Source organism: Crinia signifera, chromosome 4 (assembly GCF_055691185.1).
Source record: "Crinia signifera chromosome 4, ASM5569118v1, whole genome shotgun sequence".
NCBI classification, from domain to species: domain Eukaryota; kingdom Metazoa; phylum Chordata; class Amphibia; order Anura; family Myobatrachidae; genus Crinia; species Crinia signifera.
The window spans coordinates 182,436,945-182,456,870 of NC_139220.1; the positions used below are offsets into that span (position 1 = coordinate 182,436,945).

General features: G+C 46.1%; 2 protein-coding genes across 2 annotated transcripts in view; one reads left to right on the forward strand and one right to left on the reverse strand.

Moving 5' to 3' along the window:
- The window catches only part of BEND7 (BEN domain containing 7), an 83,365-nt gene that overhangs the window by 9,481 nt on the left and 53,958 nt on the right, over positions 1-19,926 (forward strand). The window lies entirely within an intron of this gene.
- Positions 385-15,053, reverse strand: LOC146072166 (uncharacterized). The gene is made up of 3 exons (XM_083179500.1): positions 14,635-15,053; positions 13,410-13,782; positions 385-452 (listed from the first exon to the last, which is right to left on the reverse strand). The coding sequence occupies exons 1-3, from the start codon at positions 15,049-15,051 to the stop codon at positions 385-387; spliced, it is 858 nt and encodes a 285-aa protein (XP_083035626.1). The 5' UTR covers positions 15,052-15,053.

Consider the following 19,926-nt stretch of genomic DNA (forward strand, 5'->3'; position numbering starts at 1 on the left):
TCCTCGTCATCACCTGTGCTGATGAGAGAATCACTGACATTATGTCAGATGGTCCTTGTGTCAGGGCTAAATTCACTGGTAATGTTGTTTTGGGGTTTTATTTAATTGTCATGGTGGTATGCGATCAACTGGGTATACAATGTCTAGATCGACAGTCACTGGGTCAACATTGAAATTGTTGACAAACCCAAGGTCGACATTGACAAAAGACGACACAGTTATGGTCGACATAGACATGGTCACCATGAGATTTTCACTATTTTTTTTTCTTAAAGGTGATTTTTCATACTTTACTACCCAAGTGGACATAGAGTGTAAACAAAATAGTGTTCCAAGCGCAGCAAAGCACCATGCAAAAACGTGAAAACCTCATGTCGACCTAATTCACGTCAACCATGGCAAAGGGGACTTTGCAATTAATTGCAATTCATCTGATAAATCTTCATCACATTCTGCAGTACAGTATATGATGTTGTCATCATAAAAGCTGAGGCAGCAGACTCTGTGAAAATTAATATTTAAAATGTCATAGTGAAAACTTTTAAGCAACGCCCCCTCAGAACATTGTCTGCGCCCGTTGCTGACATGGACCATAAATTAATAGATTTTGGCCTGGACCACTCCAAGTGCCCTGTGGTACCAGTTTTAGAACCAGTGGTATATGTAGGTAAATCAGTGTTTCCCAAATCCAATACCCATACGCCTTCATCTGCTTGTGTTTTCAGAATTACCATCTGGGAGCATAATTATTCAACCAGTCAAGTAGACTTGCTAACCACAGATAGGACCGTATTCTGATTGACTCGCAAGGCTGCGAAAGTTGCACCTGGAAAACAATGCTGGGATGAAAGAGTTCCAAATAGAATTTTATTTTTACATGCATAGACAATACTGACTGCCTGTAGCACACACATACTGGCCAGCTTTATTTTTGAATTGCAATTTTGTTTTGAGTGTGCAGAAAAATGAGTAGTTATACTGTACAGTTCTGCAGATCTACTTATCGCATTGAATTGAATCCCCCCTAGGGATGCATTTGACGTTTCACTTTTCTGCCATTGTGAAAAATACCCATGATACATCATCCCTATTAAGAAGTAACCTTTTCTAGTGCAAGTGAAAGCAAATAGAATATTAATTAGTAACACCAGTAAATTATTAATGCAATGTCCCTATGGTAGTTAAAGGTCTGGTAAACAATTGTTAGAAATAATTGATTTTATACTCTTACATTGTTAGTAATTACTATTGGATTAGAATTCCACCTTGGAATTGCTATTTTAATTGAGTAAGACATTTTTAAATGTTAATTACAGTATGTGAAATTAACTTTTTTTTTAATATTAGCAAGTTTTCAAAAACATAGGCACTCATTTTGAATAACAAACTATTATTGCAAACTTTTTTCTTATTATTTCTAAAGTTCCTGTGTTTTGTGCAGTGCTATACATAAAACTTATGACAGTGCCAAATTAGCACATTGTATATTATGGAGTAGACCTATATACAAGAGGATATTGGTCTTGATAGAAACTAATGCTCTTTAATTGCACTCCATATCTTCTTTACTATCGGTCCCTTGAACGGCCTTTCCTCGGAGTGTCCTCCCTTACCCCATTATCTTTTACATTTTAGATCAGAGGTGGGCAACAGGTGGCCCGCGGACCGGATGCGGCCCCTGAGACGCTTAGGTGTGGCCCACCGCACTGACATATATAACTACGACAAGAGGCCCAACTATAGCCGCGTGTCAGCGCCAGGACAGCGGCCCGACTATAGCTGCTTATCAGCGCCAGGACAGACATAACATAAGCTTTGCATTATGATTGCTTTTTCTGCTGCAGCCGCCGTTAATGCCCATCTGTGCCTACCGCGCGCACAGCATTACTGGGAGCGTGGGAGGGGACGGAATGACACGGCAGCCGCCTCCCCACCATTGGTTGGTGCGGCCGCGTCACCGCGTCCCCTCCCACGCTCCCTGAAATGCTGTGCGTGGCAGGCACAGACGGGCATTAACGGCGGTGGCAGCAGTAAAAAAGTAATCATAACGCAAAGCTTATGTTATGTCTGTCCTGGCGCTGACAAGCAGCTATAGTCGGGCCGCTTGTCATGTTAACGGTGGAAGCAGTAATAATGTGACACCGCGTCCCCTCCCAGGCTCCCTGAAATTCTGTGCAGGGCGGACGCAGTAGGGTTTTAGGGGGCAAAACGGCTGCTACGCAGTAAAGCAGCTCTTTCCTGGCTTCCCCCTCTCAAGGAACACTGCACCGCACAGAGAATTAATAGTAAAGAAACTCAAAGTAATGGTGCCCATAAACGGTCCATTCCCGGACCGTCCGTTCTGTACTATGAGATGCGCGCTCCCGCGCATCTCATCGTACGGTACAAAAAGTATGTGCTGCACATACTTTTTGTACTAGGTACACATCGGATCGGATCACAGTGCATGCACACTGCATGCACTAGGGATCCGATCCGATGTGTGCTAATTAAGTCCCAAAAGGATCCGTTAAACGGACCGTGTATGGGCCCCTTAAGGAACAGGCAATTATTTTATGTGCATTAGTGTGTGTGTGTGTATATATATATCACAAGAGACCGGCAACTCCGCTATATTCCTATAGCCGTTACTTGGCTTGGTGCCCTCGCTAACGATAGGTAGCTTCTGGGCGGTGGTGCGGCACTCACAGCAATATATCCACATGGTACACCGGTTATAGTCAACGTTTCAATGTCTTTATTTAGACAGCCTGAAGAAAATGTCTAAATAAAGACATTGAAACGTTGCCTACAACCGGTGTACCATGTGGATATATTGCTGTGAGTGCCGCGCCACCCCCCAGAAGCTATATATATATATATATATATATAACAACCAGGGTGGTCCAACACAGCCACTCTTCCAATAGATTACTTGGCGGGTGCCAGCACGCAGATTACCGCATACATATAAACATCAAAGAATGCAGCACTCCAGCCAAAATGTGCAAATAAATCTTTTTAGTGAAAAAGCACAGCAACGTTTCGACACACGTAGTGTCGTCCTCAGGCTAACATATATTACACAAGATATTATGTGTGCGGCCCTCGAATATTTACTGGTTTTGTTAAGCGGCCCCCCAGCCAAAATTGTACCCACCCCTGCTTTAGATGTTTGGGACTTATCTTCTTTTCTGGTTTCTTTTTTTTCTTTCTTTTTCTTCTGTCCTATGACTAATTTTTTTTCTAAAAAATGGAAAGGTAGATGAGACTGTAAAATTAACATGCCTTCATATTGTATGTTCTCAATAGTTGTATTTTGTAAGAGGGTATTTTCTAGTCTATTTATTTTTCTTATGACAATCTTACTGGACCTCTTTGAAGGTCATTTTGGTAATGTATATCATGAGAAAGGTTGGCCCCTTTCACACCAACCTAGTCCCTGCATTTTCTGGTGTGAGTAAGAAGAGAACCACAGAGAGGCGGCTCACAGCAGCTCCATCCCCAGCAGCTTCCCTAAGCTGTGGGCTACGGCAGAAGATTGGGCACACAGCAGTTCTGTCACCAGCAGTCACTTGGCGGCTTTCCCCAGTGGTGCCATGGTGCCTGTCCCTGGCCAGCACCACGGCCAGGGAGAGGCAAGCCAGTAGTATCTTTCACACTAGCCTGTAACAAGGTTAGATCTCAGGAGCAACCCTGGTAGATAGCAGGGTTGAAATGCCGGGGCATGGCTCCTGGGATTTTAGCTCGAGACCATTTCACACCTGAACTTGCCCTGGTCCTTCCCAGGTCCAACCTGGGAAAATAGGCCAGTGTGAAAGGAGTATTAAGGAATCCAAAAACTTATGGCATAGGTATACTTTATTATTGTTCAATTGCGCATTTAATAAAATACATCTAACCAACCCACTTCTGATGTTCGTAAGGGTTGTTGCACCAAAATTGCATACGACATAGCCAGAGGTAAATGGTGGTACATTCAACTCTGCATTAATGTCACAATTATCCTTTATTCCCTGCGGTGTCATGAAAATCAGTGCAAATATGCTGCCTTGGGATTGTGAATTCTCAGATGTCAGCTGAATGACACAAACAAGACCCATACTGCAAACAGAACACAAGGACACCCATGTAATATGTTTTTTTTTTTGTATATACAGAAAAGCTACTATTGTTTTTTTTATAACATATATTTCTTTTAAATAAATCCATATCTAATACTTTTTTTGTCTGACACATGCTCATGCTGCCTACCAGTACATTGTACCAGTCCATCCAGGCCCCCTGCCGTCCGTGTACCCCCCTTCCCCCGCACAGCGCACATGGGAAATATAAGAGGAATTCGTCATGCCGGGCAGACGGCGGCACCAGGCCCCTTTAATCCCTTGGGCCCCAGTACTCTGCACCAGCGATAGTTCTGCCCCTGGTCCATCACGTTCATTCTGTTTTTACTAGATTCATTGGAGTAAGTCCTAGATGTGATATCCTTCCCCAGGATTATACATTTGGATTCCATTGTCAGCTTAACTACTGTAGTTTGTTGGATATGGTGTCATTTAACTGGCTGATCCCCCCACTAGACCATAGCTAATACCCCTTTTAGACCAAAACGCCGGGTCGCACCCGGCTTTTTGGACCCTGGTTGAAGCCGGGTGCGATCCGGCGTTTAGGGGCATTTACACCGAACGGGCTTAAACGCCTGCACCCCCCTCCCGCCCCTTCCCGGCGCTTGAAGATGACAGCGCGATGTCATCTTCAGGCGCCGATCCACGCCACCGTACCCGGAACGCTGCTGGGGGCAGCCCACCACTAAGGTAAGCTGCTAGGCTGCCCCCAGTCCCCGTGGGCACCCCCCCGCCATTGGACAGGAGGTGAATGGATGCTGCACACAGGCATCCGTTCACCTCCCTCCCCCGCCGCCGCTGCTGTCTGCAGAGTATAGCAGACAGCAGCGCCGGCTGTCAGTGTCAGACTGACAATCCGTCCAACCTGCGGACGCTGCGGTCCGCAGGTTGGACGTTCCCCATTCATGTAAATGGGAGCTGGGTCATCCGACCCGGCGTTCCCATTTACACCGCCCTCTACCCGGGTCCTAGCCGTGTTCTACCCAGGTCAGGACCTGGGTAGAAGTCCCGTGTAAAGGGACACGGCGTTAGGGATTTACACCGCCGAAGATCCGGGTCTGACCCGCCGCTGACCCGGATTTTTCGGCGGTGTAAAAGGGGTATTATTAGTTGGTTATAGCCCTGTATGTTATCATCCATCAATTACTTGTCCAACCTTATCTTAAATGTATTTAATGTAAAAACTGAGTGGAGTCTGCTGAAGAGTGGCCGGGCGCTGACGTCATGTGATGTGATATCAGCCGCTCCCCCCCCCCCCCCCGCAAGCATCGCCTCTGAGGAGACCCTGTTTAGTACCAAAGCTGGATTTACACACAATATATGAGCCAAGGTTTCATGCGGGCATTATTAGCAGGAACAGCTGTATATACTGCTGGAAATTTGGTGAGATATCTGTGGAAAAGGTAGCCAGGTGAGGCACTTTTTACTCCAAAGTTTTGACTTTAACCCCTTCCCGACACAGCCTGTTTTTGCCTTCCTGACAGAGGCCTTTTTTTCAAATCTGACAGGTATCACTTAAGTGGGGATAACTTTTTTTTGCTTTTACTTATCCCAGTGATTTTGAGATTGTTTTCCCGTGACACATTGTACTTTAAATTAGTGGTAAATTTTGGTCGATACAGTTTTTTTTTTTTTTGTGAAAAATACCAAAATGTCGTAAAAAAATGGAACATTTTGCTATTTGCAAAATGTAAAATTTTCTGCTTGTGAGACAAATAATCATACCACTCAAAATAGTTAATAACTAACATAAACCATATCTAAACTTTATTATAACATCATTATTTCAACCTCCTTTAATTTTTTTGGACACTAGGGGGCAGCAGAGTCTAAATTTTACACATCACACAGTTTAACGCTGCTTTTGGCTGTTCACGTTTGAACAGCCAATCGCAGCGATCGCCCATGACGGGGGGCATCGCTGCCCCCCCTGGGCAATGAGGGAGGATGTCTGCTGTCAGGGACAGCAGACATCGTCCCTCTGTCACCGCGTCTCTAGACGCGGTGACAATTCAAAGGCATGACGTACATTTATGCCATGTGTCGGGAAGTACATCCCGACCATGACGTAAATGTACGTAAAATGTCGGGAAGGGGTTAAAAATTATTAGAATCATACAAATAAGAAATTTGTAACATATTCTTTGTATTTTCCATATAACTTATATAGTCAAAACCTCAGCATATATGTGAGTATGCCAGGAAAGGTTCTGCCTCACCTGCCTCACCCCACCACACACCAGTGGTTACCAGGGGAACGCCCAGCATTTTCATGGTGATGCTGGGTGTTCCCCTGCTCTGGCCCCTGCCCATCCCCCTTCCTCCTCTACCTGTGCGAACACCTTGGGGACTGTGATAGTCTCAGAAGGCATTCACACAGCCGCCCTGCACATGCATATAATGGGCCATGCGCAGAGTTGCACCATCGGTCTCCAGAGTAATTACGCTGGGTACTGATCCAAGCAGAATCAGGCCCAATGTTCACTGGTTTTGAAGTTTTTTGTTATCCAGAAAAATTGTATTTATTGATATGTTACACATGCCTGCTCCCACTTCTGTGTGCAAACTATAAAGGATGTAACTATGCTCAGCTTGCCACGATGCGTAAGATACATAGCTTACACGGGTACAGTATATTAGATCTACAGGGGGAAATTTACTAATATGAATTCGTAAAAAATAGGGTGTATTCGTAGGCAGAAATACACCTATTTTTTACACATTTGTATTTTCGGGATTTACTATCCCAAAAATACAGCAATTCGTATTCCTAAAGGTGGGACATTCGTATTTGTATTTACAAATACGAATGTCTACACCATCGATAGAATACGACAGGAATCACCATTCAAAAGAATGGTGGTTCCTGATTTACTAAGCAGCCGTATTAATAATATGGCTGCTAATTGGTGTAAAACAGGCACGAAAATACGACAGGAAAATACACATTGATTGTCCTGTCGTATTTGCTTTAAGCCTGCACGGATCAGTCAGATCTGTGCAGGCTTTAGTGTAAAAAAAAATAGAAAAATACATAAATATTAAAAAAAAAACAGCGTGGGGTCCCCCAGCTTCCAGACTGAAAGAGCCGGGGCCGGTAATTAAAAATCAGGGAACCCGACAAATAGGGGTTCCCCGATTTTTAACAACCAGCCCCAGGCTCCAGGTCCGGGGCTGGTTCCCAAAATACGGGGGACAAAATGACTAGGGGTCCCCCGTATTTTAAGAACCAACCCCAGGCCAAACCAGTCAGCAGGGTAATGCCACAGCCGGGGAGAGACTTTTTATACAAGTCCCCCCGGCCAAAGCATTAACCCTCTGACCAGTCAGCCTGGCCAGGGGCCCTGGGGGAGTGGGGACCCCCCCAATAAAGGGGTCCCCCCCCTCCAGGACTTACCTGACCAGGCTGAAGCCTGGTGCTGTCCTCGATGCCCCTGGGCGGTGGGCATCGAGCTGATTAAGTGTAAAAAATAGATGAATAAACTATTGTTTTAAACTGTGGAACTATGAGTCCCAGCAAACCTCCCCCACAAGCTGGGACTTGGAGAACCACAAGTCCCAGCCTGCGGGGCATTAAAGGGCCCGCTGGGTCTTGTAGTTCCACAGTAAAAAAAAATAGTTAAATAAATACACACTGACACAATGAAAAATAAAAGTTTAATACATACATTACACACATACTGATACTTACCTATCTTGATCCCGTAGGTAGGTCCCAGGGTCTTGATCCGGTGCCTTGTCCTGGTTCCGGATCCATGTCGTCATTATTCAGCATGTCGATCTTCATGTCGGAGTCCGGTCCGGGTCCGAAGAAATCCATGGTGGACCTGTGGAAGGAAATCCAACTCACCCAGGTCCTCCATGGAAGTTCTTCAGGCTTGCTCCACGGTAGTCCAGGTTTTCTTCCATCTTCTTCAAGCTGCCGGCGACTCCGGCATCTCCCCGCTGCGGACTGAGAGGCGCAGAGATGTTTCCTCCTCTGCGCCTCTACTCAGAATGATTTCTGGCCAATCAGGAGCCGACTTTCTTGGCTCTTGATTGGCTGCTAGGCGGCCAATAGAAATCATACTGAGAAGAGGCGGCAGAGATGTTTCATGTTCGGCGCCTCTTCTCAGTATGATTTCTATTGGCCACCTAGCGGCCAATCAGGAGCCAAGAAAGTCGGCTCCTGATTGGCCAGAAATCATTCTGAGTAGAGGCGCAGAGGAGGAAACATCTCTGCGCCTCTCAGTCCGCAGCGGGGAGATGCCGGAGTCGCTGGTAGCTTGAAGAAGATGGAAAAAGATGGAAGAAAACCTGGACTACTGCGGAGCAAGCCTGAAGAACTTCAATGGAGGACCTGGGGGAGTTGGATTTCCTTCCACAGGTCCACCATGGATTTCTTCGGACCCGGACCAGACGCCGACATGAAGATCGACATGCTGAAGAATGACGACATGGATCCGGAACAGGACAAGGCACCGGATCAAGACCCTGGGACCTACCTACGGGATCAAGATAGGTAAGTATCAGTATGTGTGTAATGTATGTATTAAACTTTAATTTTTCATTGTGTCAGTGTGTATTTATTTAACTATTTTTTTTACTGTGGAACTACAAATGGCAGCGGGCCCTTTAATGCCCCGCAGGCTGGGACTTGTGGTTCTCCAAGTCCCAGCTTACGGGGGAGGCTTGCTGGGACTCATAGTTCCACAGTTTAAAACAATAGTTTATTCATCTATTTTTTACACTTAATCAGCTCGATGCCCACCGCCCAGGGGCATCGAGGACAGCACCAGGCTTCAGCCTGGTCAGGTAAGTCCTGGAGGGGGGGGACCCCTTTATTGGGGGGGGGGGGTCCCCACTCCCCCAGGGCCCCTGGCCAGGCTGACTGGTCAGAGGGTTAATGCTTTGGCCGGGGGACTTGTATAAAAAGTCTCTCCCCGGCTGTGGCATTACCCTGCTGGCTGGTTTGGCCTGGGGCTGGTTCTTAAAATACGGTGGACCCCTAGTCATTTTGTCCCCCGTATTTTGGGAACCAGCCCCGGACCTGGAGCCTGGGGCTGGTTGTTAAAAATCGGGGAACCCATATTTGTCGGGTTCCCTGATTTTTAATTACCGGCCCCGGCTCCTTCAGCCTGGTGCTGGTTTCAGCTGTGGGGGGGACCCCACGCCGTTTTATTTATTTATTTATTTAGTTTTTATATTTTTTTTTACACACTGCAGCCTGCACGGATCTGACTGATCCGTTCAGACTGCCTCTACTAATTCGTATTAGCGGCCATTTATATGGCCAGCTAATACGAATTACTACGACATCGGAGGGTTACAAAGCAGTCGTATATGACTGCTTTGTAATTCCCCTCCGGAACACGACTGTGCATACGGCTGAAACAGTCGTATGCAGTCGTAGGGAAAATACTAATATGAAAAACTAGGTTTTTTATATTAGTAAATTTCCACCACAATGTCTAGGCCTACAGTCAAAAGGTTGACCATTATTGGTCAACAGGGTCAAAGGGTCTACAGTCAAAAGGTCAACAGGGTCAAATGGTCGGCAGGGTCAAAAGTTCGACAGTCATAAGGTCGACATGGTCTAAAGGTCGACTTGAAAAAGGTCAACATGAGGTTTTAAATTTTTTTGTGTCTATGTCGACATAGGTCGGTAAGGACTCCGTCTAAGTGTACCGCTATGCTCGCCATGCTTCGGGCACGGTGCCTCGCTGTGATTGGCACACTGTTATATTCTCCCACCACGCCGTCGTGGATGGTAGGGTTGGAAATACATGTTGGCTTAAAAAAAAAGAGTAAAAACTCATGTCAACCTTTTTCATGTAGACCTTTCTCCATGTCGAACTTTTGACCATGTCGACTTTTTTGACTGTCAACCAATAGTTGTCAACCTTTTGACTGTCATCCTAGACACTGTAGATCTAATGACTGCATACCAGCTTGCACAGCAAGTGTGCCTGGGACTATGATGCCTGCGTGTGTATACATGCATATTGCCATTAACCTCTATGGGAAGTCGCTGGGTTCAACTGTTAGCAGCATGGCATACCATGCAGCTTGCCACGTTCATGCATATGCATTGTGGCAACAATGGTCTCAACTACATCTGTACTTCACATGGAAAGACACTTAAATTACTTAGAATATAGGCCCACCTTTGCATTTTCCTGGACTACTACTATTGGTCCAGGGTTTGGCTTTAATTGGTTAATTGAAGAAAAGCTCCTTGGTCACTATTTTAAGCCAGCCCAAACCTAACCTGTACCTGGACCATGTGTTTCATATTTGAAACAAAAAGGGGGATATTCAAATGTTGGCTTGTTCTTTTTTTCATGCCTATTTTCCCTTTTTCAGCATTCAATGTAGACTATTTTTGAATTAAAAAAATTACAATTCATTTAAACCAGACTGTTTGAATTGCAGAAAATAAAATTGGACTGAAAAAGGTCAAAGAAAACCTAAAAGATTAGGAATTTGGTGAGAACTACCCATTTGTCATGCAGAGTGAGGCCCAGAGTTATCATTGTACCAGTGCTCAAGATATGTGGGGTACACACCAGGACGACCACCGTCGTTCACGACCGATAGACGACCATGGAACGATTTCCCTTGGACTTCCCGGGAGCTCCCAGGCAGTCCCCAGCAAACGATTAGCAAAAATTGTGTTTTTTTGCGGAACGATCTAGATCCGATCCCGATGCGCCCGCGATGGTCGTTAAGACGGTCGGATCGCTGGTTTTTGTTTTTTTTGCAAGAACACATGCGACCGTCGTCAGATGGGCCTTTGAAATTTGAATGAAGGGGCTGGACTAGCAGAGGGGGAGGACTAGCAGAGGGGGATAGGAATAGCAGCAGCCATTTTAAACCAGTGTATTTCTGCTTTGTTACTAGTGAGGCTTGGTTTATACCTGCTGAACGCTGGACATAGCTATTTACACATTACTTTGTTTTGCCTGCCATTACAAAGTGTCTTTTAACCCTGCACTATGGAGAATGCAGTGATGGGTAGTCACCAGCAACAGTACCTGCTCTATTATGCAGTTTTGAAGCTCAGGCGTCAGAGAGCCCAGCGCAGGAGAGAAAGATCATGCTGGACAAAGCAGTGGCTACTTCAGCGTCAGACTCGTTCGCACATGCCACTGCTCAGGGACATCAGGGAGAATAACCCAGACGATTTCCGTAACTTCTTGAGGATGGATGATGCCACATTCCAGGAATTGCTGCGTCTGGTGACTCCCCACATCGAGAAGCAGGATACCAAGTATCGCATGGCTATCCCTGCTGAGGAACGGCTGGTGGTCACCCTGAGGTTTCTGGCGACAGGACGGTCTCTTGCTGACCTAAAGTTTGGATCCCTCATCTCCCCGCAAGCTTTGGGCCTCATCATCCCGGAGACCTGCAAAGCCATTGTGAAGGTGCTGCAGTACCAGTATTGCAAGGTAAGGATGAAATATACACTGTACACTTTATTGTGCAAACAAAATATTTTTATTTATAATTTAGGCCTAGGACAGAAACAGGTTTTTTAGGCCTTTCATGGTTAAAACATGTAAAATAGTAAATAGATTGTGTCAACAAAAATATATTATAATACCATATATAAAAGATATTGTACAAAAACACACACTATATATAAAGATTTAAGTATGTATGACCCAGTTTAAACTTTCCCAATAAGTACGGGCTACTGTGTGGCAGAGGATGTCTGCCGCAGATAAGTAAAGGCTGCGGCCCACATGGCGCATGGCGCAGATGCAATGGTCCCGGCCACATTGATGTGCGCCATACGCCATGTGAGCAGTGGCCATCACATACCTGCAGCTGAGACCATGTCTGCCGCACAGTACCCCATACTATTGGTAAAGACAAAAGGGCAATAAATGGAGTTTGCTATCCAGATTGAGGAGAATCCTGTTCTCCCTCTGGTAATGCAGGTACAGGTAGCAGCATATAAAAAAACAAAAAACACACTCTGGTAACTTCTGGAACAGGCACTTACAACAGTAGGGATAAGGTACTGTGTGGCAGAGGATGTCTGCTGCAGATATGTAAAGGCTGCGGCCCACATGGCGCATGGCGCAGATGCAATGGCCCCCGCCCCATTGATGTGCGCCATACACCATGTGAGCAGTGGCCATCACATACCTGCAGCTGAGACCATGTCTTCGGCACAGTACCCCATACTATTGGCAAAGAAAAAAGGGCAATAAATGGAGTTTGCTATCCAGATTGAGGAGAATCCTGTTCTCCCTCTGGTAATGCAGGTACAGGTAGCAGCATATATGTAGAAAACCAAGACAAAAGACACTCTGGTAACTTCTGGAACATGCCCTTACAACAGTAGGGATAAGGTACTGTGCGGCAGAGGATGTCTGCTGCAGATATGTAAAGGCTGCGGCCCACATGGCGCATGGCGCAGATGCAATGGCCCCCGCCCCATTGATGTGCGCCATACGCCATGTGAGCAGTGGCCATCACATACCTGCAGCCGAGACCATGTCTGCCGCACAGTACCCCATACTATTGGTAAAGACAAAAGGGCAATAAATGGAGTTTGCTATCCAGATTGAGGAGAATCCTGTTCTCCCTCTGGTAATGCAGGTACAGGTAGCAGCATATAAATAAACAAAAATACACACTGTGGCCCTTGTGTGGCAGAGGATGTCTGCTGCAGATATGTAAAGGCTGCGGCCCACATGGCGCATGGCGCAGATGCAATGGCCCCCGCCCCATTGATGTGCGCCATACGCCATGTGAGCAGTGGCCATCACATACCTGCAGCCGAGACCATGTCTGCCGCACAGTACCCCATACTATTGGTAAAGACAAAAGGGCAATAAATGGAGTTTGCTATCCAGATTGAGGAGAATCCTGTTCTCCCTCTGGTAATGCAGGTACAGGTAGCAGCATATAAATAAACAAAAATACACACTGTGGCCCTTGTGTGGCAGAGGATGTCTGCTGCAGATATGTAAAGGCTGCGGCCCACATGGCGCATGGCGCAGATGCAATGGTCCCGGCCCCATTGATGTGCGCCATACGCCATGTGAGCAGTGGCCATCACATACCTGCAGCTGAGACCATGTCGATGGTAAATGATAAAGTAGCCTATTTTTTAAGACAGATCCTCAAAAACAGGACACTCTGGATCTTCTATCAGTAAAGAACTGTAGAATTGACGGTACTGGGGGGGTTGAGAAGGCTGTGTAGGTGTTGACTGGGTATGTGTTGGAATTGTGCTCGACTGGCCTGCTACGGTGGCAGGCGGAGTAGGCACTGGTGATTCTAATGACAGTGGTGTGTCTGGTGCACTACCAATGCCAACTATTTTAGTGCCACTGTTGAGATACCCTAAACTGCCATTATACACCAACTCCATGCATAACTTTTCAAAAGTAAGTTGCTGGTCAGGAGCCATGTTGCGAACACACTCTGCCACATAAGTGAAGTAGTTGTCATGTTTGTCCGGGTTTCTTTGCAGGACTTGATGTGCCCGCATCATAAATTCTTCATGTGCCGCTGCTTCTCCTTTTTTTCCTTTGCCACGCATTTTTTTGGCACGGGGGAGTGGTGGAGTGGGTTCCAGGGTGGGTGGCGGAGTGCGTGCCGGAGTAGGAACTTCGTTAGATGTGCATGCATTATCAGATAGGACAGATAGGTCTGGGGTTGCAGGTGGGTAGTCACCAAGCTGTAAAAAAATTGAACATGTTTACTAATCAATTCTATTTACTTCTAATTTCAGTTCCCTACCAGCGTGAATGAATGGAAAGTCATCGCAGAGGAGTTTGAACAGCGATGGAACTTCCCAAATTGCGGTGGAGCCATTGATGGCAAACATGTCCGCATAGCCCAGCCTATCAATAGTGGTTCCTACTATTTTAATTACAAGGGCTATTTTAGCATTGTACTAATGGCTGTGGTGAATGCCAACTATGAGTTTATCTTCCTGGATGTAGGAAGGAATGGCCGTGCATCGGATGGTGGCACTTTCAAGGACACAAAGTTCTACGAAAGGCTCATAGCGAACACCCTTCACTTGCCGTCTGTCCAGGAAACTAAACAGGGGCTTAACTTTGTTTTTGTGGCTGACGAGGCTTTTGGCCTGCACGAGCATGTCATGAAGCCATATGCGCAAAGGGGCCTGAACCATGACAAAAGGATCTTTAACTACAGGCTATCCAGGGCACGGCGTGTTGTGGAAAATGCTTTTGGCATCCTGGCAAGCCGGTTTCGCATTTTTCACACTGCCATTAACCTGAGGGTGGACAAAATTGACTGGGTTGTCACGGCGTGCTGTGTCCTGCACAATTTGCTCCGCAGAAAAGCCACACAGCAAAGGGCTACAGGCACAGCACTCCAAGAAGACCAAGAACTGCCAGAGGAGGTAGTGCAGATATCCTCCTTGCAAACCCCAACACAACGCTACACAGGGAGTGCACGAGCCAAACAGGTGAGGGAAGAGTACATGGCCTACTTTAATGGGGAGGGCGCTGTGGATTGGCAGGAGGAATCAATTAGATAGCCAAAAAAATAGACTCACCGATGCAGACTGCGAATTCTCCTCCTCCTCCTGCGCCGCGACTTCTTGGTTTTCCTGTTCGACCATAAGGACTACTCCTGTCCTCATCGACTCCTGGCTGAGGGTGAATGTCAACCGGTCATAGTACCAGAGCGATGTTTGATACATCTCGTCGACTCCAGCACCAGACTTCTTTGCAGCCTCCATCTTCTTGTGTTCCTTTAAGAACACCGTGCGCATATTCTGGATGCGTTTCCTCACCCATTCAACATTGGCCTCTGGGTGAAATGGAAGACTGTAGCGTGCCAACTCCTCCAAGGCTTGGTTTCTTTTCATTTTGTTTGAATACTCCTTGGATTTGGTTCTCCACAGGCATTCGTGTGTACGATATTTTTCAATAAACCCTTCCAAAAACTCTTGTTCCTTTGCGTTGGACATTGGGACTGTAAAAAGATAAAACCATTTTAGTTGTTATAGTTATACCCATGTTTTGTTTCATATTTAAATTTTTATAGTTATAGTTACCAGTTTACCTAGTTCTTATGTTTTAAGTATTTAAAATGTTAATAAACTTTTATGAAAACCACTATACATTTTATTGTGCAGATTGCTATTCACACACACAGGTGAATGGGGCCTAGCAGAGAGGAGTGCTTGGAATACTGCAATGGTGGACAATGGTTTATGTATATATATCTATATATACACAAACACACACACACACAGGTGAATGGGGCCTAGCAGAGAGGAGTGCTTGGAATACTGCAATGGTGGACAATGGTTTATGTATATATATCTATATATACACAAACACACACACACAGGTGAATGGGGCCTAGCAGAGAGGAGTGCTTGGAATACTGCAATGGTGGACAATGGTTTATGTATATATATCTATATATACACAAACACACACACACAGGTGAATGGGGCCTAGCAGAGAGGAGTGCTTGGAATACTGCAATGGTGGACAATGGTTTATGTATATATATCTATATATACACAAACACACACACACAGGTGAATGGGGCCTAGCAGAGAGGAGTGCTTGGAATACTGCAATGGTGGACAATGGTTTATGTATATATATCTATATATACACAAACACACACACACACAGGTGAATGGGGCCTAGCAGAGAGGAGTGCTTGGAATACTGCAATGGTGGACAATGGTTTATGTATATATATCTATATATACACAAACACACACACACACAGGTGAATGGGGCCTAGCAGAGAGGAGTGCTTGGAATACTGCAATGGTGGACATTGGTTATATGTATACACACAGACATGGGGCCCACCCAAAAAAAACAGTGACATGGTCGGGTGCACGGTTGCCAAACCAGTGCTTTATACACACTATATACATTGGTGGCAACAGTGGGCATGCATAGAAGAGCATTGGGAGTGCAAACATACCAGGTTGTTGTTCTGGGAGATGAGACAAGAAGGAGAGTCCAACTGCTGCGCCAGCGCTGTTTGCTATGTGGAAAAACATGGCGCCGGGGGAGTGTTTAGGAAATGCCACTCAAATAGGCTGGATCAAACGACGGACGCACCGACGGACGGACGACGGAGGCGGCAAAAAACACTCACGATCTGCATACGATTGACGGTCGGTCGGCCTGGGATTGACAGATCCTACCTGCAGCACGTAGGACCAAAGATGCGACCAAACGAGCGGCGTGAACGCGCATTTGATCGGAATCGGATCAAATAAATGTCAAAAACACACGATAGTACATACAATCTGCATACAACCGGTCGGAATTGGATCTAAATTGACAGAATCGTGCCCTAGTCGTCCTGGTGTGTACCCAGCAATACATTTGTGGTGTATTACAAAGGAGAAACATAAACTGAGCATCTTAGCTATATTGTTATTTCAGACTATCTGGAATACAACATAGTGGCGGTCTATTGCTTCCAGAGAAATCTTTGTTACTTACTGTATGCTCTCATAAAGATGATTTTGGTATATTATTTATTGACAGTTATTTATATAGTTCACACATATCCTGCAGCACTTTACAGAGACTATTTGGCCAGTCACATCAGTCCCTGCCGTAGTGGAGCTAACAATCTATATTCCCTACCACATGCACAAGTGAAGACACTCATGCTAGGGTTAAGTTTTGTGGGAACCAATTAACCTACCAATTTATTTTGGGATTTTGGAAATAACTGGAATACCCGAAGGGAACCCATGAAAGCACAGGGTGAATATACAAACTACACACATTAAGGGACATCAAACCCATGACCTCAGTTATGTGAGTAATATAAACCCTTACACCATTCGTGCTGGGATTTTGCAGCGACTGCCCATGGCAAAGGGCCTTGTGGTGTTGTAGGTGGCACATTGAAGAGGGTAGCATCCCGAGCTAGCCTGCAACATCCATATTGTAATCAGATTCTTACACCACAACAACTTTATGACTGGGCAGGATGGATCATAGCAGGTATCGGCCTTGTGATGAGCTTTAGTTTCAGATAATAGGGCAGGTTCCCCTTGCAAATCAGCGGTGCTTCAGTTTTCAGCTTCACAGTGCAGCTGCAGAATATGTATCTGTGTTGACACACAAGGGTATATGTATAAAGTCTCGATATGGAGAAGTCCATTTTCTACACTATTTCTGCTTCTCCCCCATGTCAGTGATCACCCCTGTCATTATTGGCGGTGTTAGCTACAAGACAGCACGCTGGCATGCAGGGCAATGTATGTAGTGCAGTAGCACAGACTGTTCCGACACCTGCAGCTATCAGTATCAACAACTGCAGATGTCATTGCCCATGCATTGAATCAGGGACAGTGCTGTCACTGGCTGCAACATCCACCGACTCTGTGAGCCGGGACGAGCAGGGAGACATAGGGGCAGATTTATTAAGCTTGGAGAAGAGATAAACTGGAGATAAAGTGGAGAAAAGGTAAAAGGAGATAAAGCATCAGCCAATCAGCTCCCAACTGTCTTTTTCAAACACAGCTGATTGGCTGGTGCTTTATCTCCTTTTACCTTTTCTCCACTTTATCTCCAGTTTATCTCTTCTCCAAGCTTAATAAATCTGCCCCATAGTGCCTCAGCACTAGGCTGATGTGCTGTGCGCTTTGGTTTCTTGGTGATACTGCTTCTTGTATTACCTCGGTAAAGAGCCTTCAGCAGAAGAAGAGGAGGAAGGAATGGGATGAAAAGGGCAGAAGTGTAAGAAGAAAAGGCATGGTGGAGAAGATGCTTAACATCCCAGCAGTCAGAATACTGACACCAGCATCCAGCTTGGACCACTGCTGGAATCCCGACATTGATAAGGATGCCAATGATGAATCTCAACTGCTGGCATCCTTAACGCAAGTATGTGGGACAGGTTAGCATTAGGCTAGGGGGTAGGTTTAGGCACTAGCAGCGGGCTTAAGGTTGGGAAAAAACCTGGTAGTATCTGAATGACAGTTTTCCAGCATTTCCAAGCAAATAGTCAACTGTCATTTGCTCTCATTTGTAACCAAGCTTTTGTTCCAATCAGTCAGATCTGACAGTAAATCCTTAGGTGTTTTGCCACCTTTAGAGTTAGGCTGTGGGGTGGTGAACAGTTTGGCTTAGGCTGTGGGGAGGGAAGGTTAGGGAAAGGTACTTAGAAGGGGTGGTAAGGGTTAGGCGGCGGCGTGGGATGGCTGCAGGGTATGGAGGTTCAAGGTTAGGCTGCGGCGGGAAAGGGTGGCTTAGGGTTAGACTGCAGGGAGGTAGAGGGTATGTATGCTTAACAGACCCTTGTAGGGATATCCTCTATAGGGATGCTGGCATCTGTATTCAGTATTCTGAGAATTTCATCCACATTTATTCCGTAAACACACAACCCACTATGCTTTCCCACCTGCCCCATTGTTAATTCAGCTCTGTGTAGGCTGAATTTGCTATCAAATGTACACTGGTGTTAAAAAGGTGTGTTTTTTTTGTTGTGCATATCAAGTGCAATTTGTTTATTTACTTACATATAGATGTCTAGAGCAAGTCTGGACTACAAAGCTGCCAGTCACTACCCAGGAACGGTGCAAGCCCTGTTAGCGCCCAAGGCGACCCCCCCCCCGCACGCCCACCCCCTCTCTCACCTACGGGGGTGCGGGCGCTGTCCACCGGGGGGGGGGGGGCGCGGATTGCCTCCTTAGTAGCTCCACAGCCGGGCTCCGGGGGGGGGGGCGGGGGGTGCGGCCTCTACAGGGGAGAGGGGACTGCAGGGGGGGTGGTGGCAGGCAGGCGGAGTGCTGACTAGGTGGCGGGAGCTGGGGGCCACCGTCCACCACCAAAGACTGCCGCTGGCCTGGCTGCGGACGACCAGGCAGAGGCAGCAAGTTTTACACGGGGTGCTCCGGCGTGTGGGAGGGGGGGGGGGAAGCACTCACCCGCTTGGCAGATTGATGCTGCAGCTTCTCCTTTCTCCGGCGGCTCTCCAGTCTCCTCTGCGGTAGCTTTCCTGCTGCTGGCCTGCAGCTCACTACCGCCCTCCAGTGGCCTAAACCTGCCTAGTGGTGGCGCCGGCCCTGTCACTACCCGTTAGTTTAGTGCATATTATTTAACTTAGTTAAACAGGTTTTTTAATGTCAAATACTAGTTTTTCTTACTCTTTGAAGTGCAGTACAAGTGAAAATAGAATATGCTAAATACATTTTTCATTTTCAAATCCGATGTGAAGAAGGTTGATTAACAGTAATGGCTTGCTAATTGCATCTGCCTAATTCATATGCAGTATATTTAACATATATTTAGCTATCCCAGTGACTTGTGTTATTAGCAGATATAAATATTTACATTTAGACTTTTTCTCCATTCATTAACAGAGATTTTAATTTATTTAATGGGAATTGGCGTGCAAAAAAAATTCACTTTACCTGAATTCTTCCCATAGATACAATTATCTAAAGGATTATGCAGCAAATATCCACACAATGGGGGTTATTCTAGTTCATTCTTTCTGACAAAATCCTTCTTAGATGGAGAAAACCACTGCGGGTGGGGCAGGTGTAACTTGTGCAGAGAGAATTAGATTTGGGTGGGGTTTTTCTTCAAAGTGAGATCTATATTGCAGTGTAAAATCATGCAGTCAGTATTTTCCCTGCACAGAAACTAAAAAACTGACCCAAATCTAATTCTCTCTGCACATGTTACATCTGCCCCCCTGCAGTGCACATGGTTTTGTCCATCTAAGAAGGATTTTTGTGGGCTTAAAGCCTGAAATAGGGTGGAAGGGACGATCTGGGGAATCATGGAATTGGGTAACGCGGGTGATCGAGGAGAGCGGGGGGGGATCGGGATTAGGTGGC

Coding starts and splice junctions, on each gene's coding strand:
- LOC146072166 (XM_083179500.1), bottom strand. CDS start 15,051: ATGTCCAACGCAAAGGAACAAGAGTTTTTGGAAGGGTTTATTGAAAAA. Junction 13,783..14,634: donor AGAATTCGCAGTCTGCATCG/GTGAGTCTATTT, acceptor ATTTTTTTACAG/CTTGGTGACTACCCACCTGC. Junction 453..13,409: donor CACTAAAATAGTTGGCATTG/GTAGTGCACCAG, acceptor ACTGTACTGCAG/AATGTGATGAAGATTTATCA.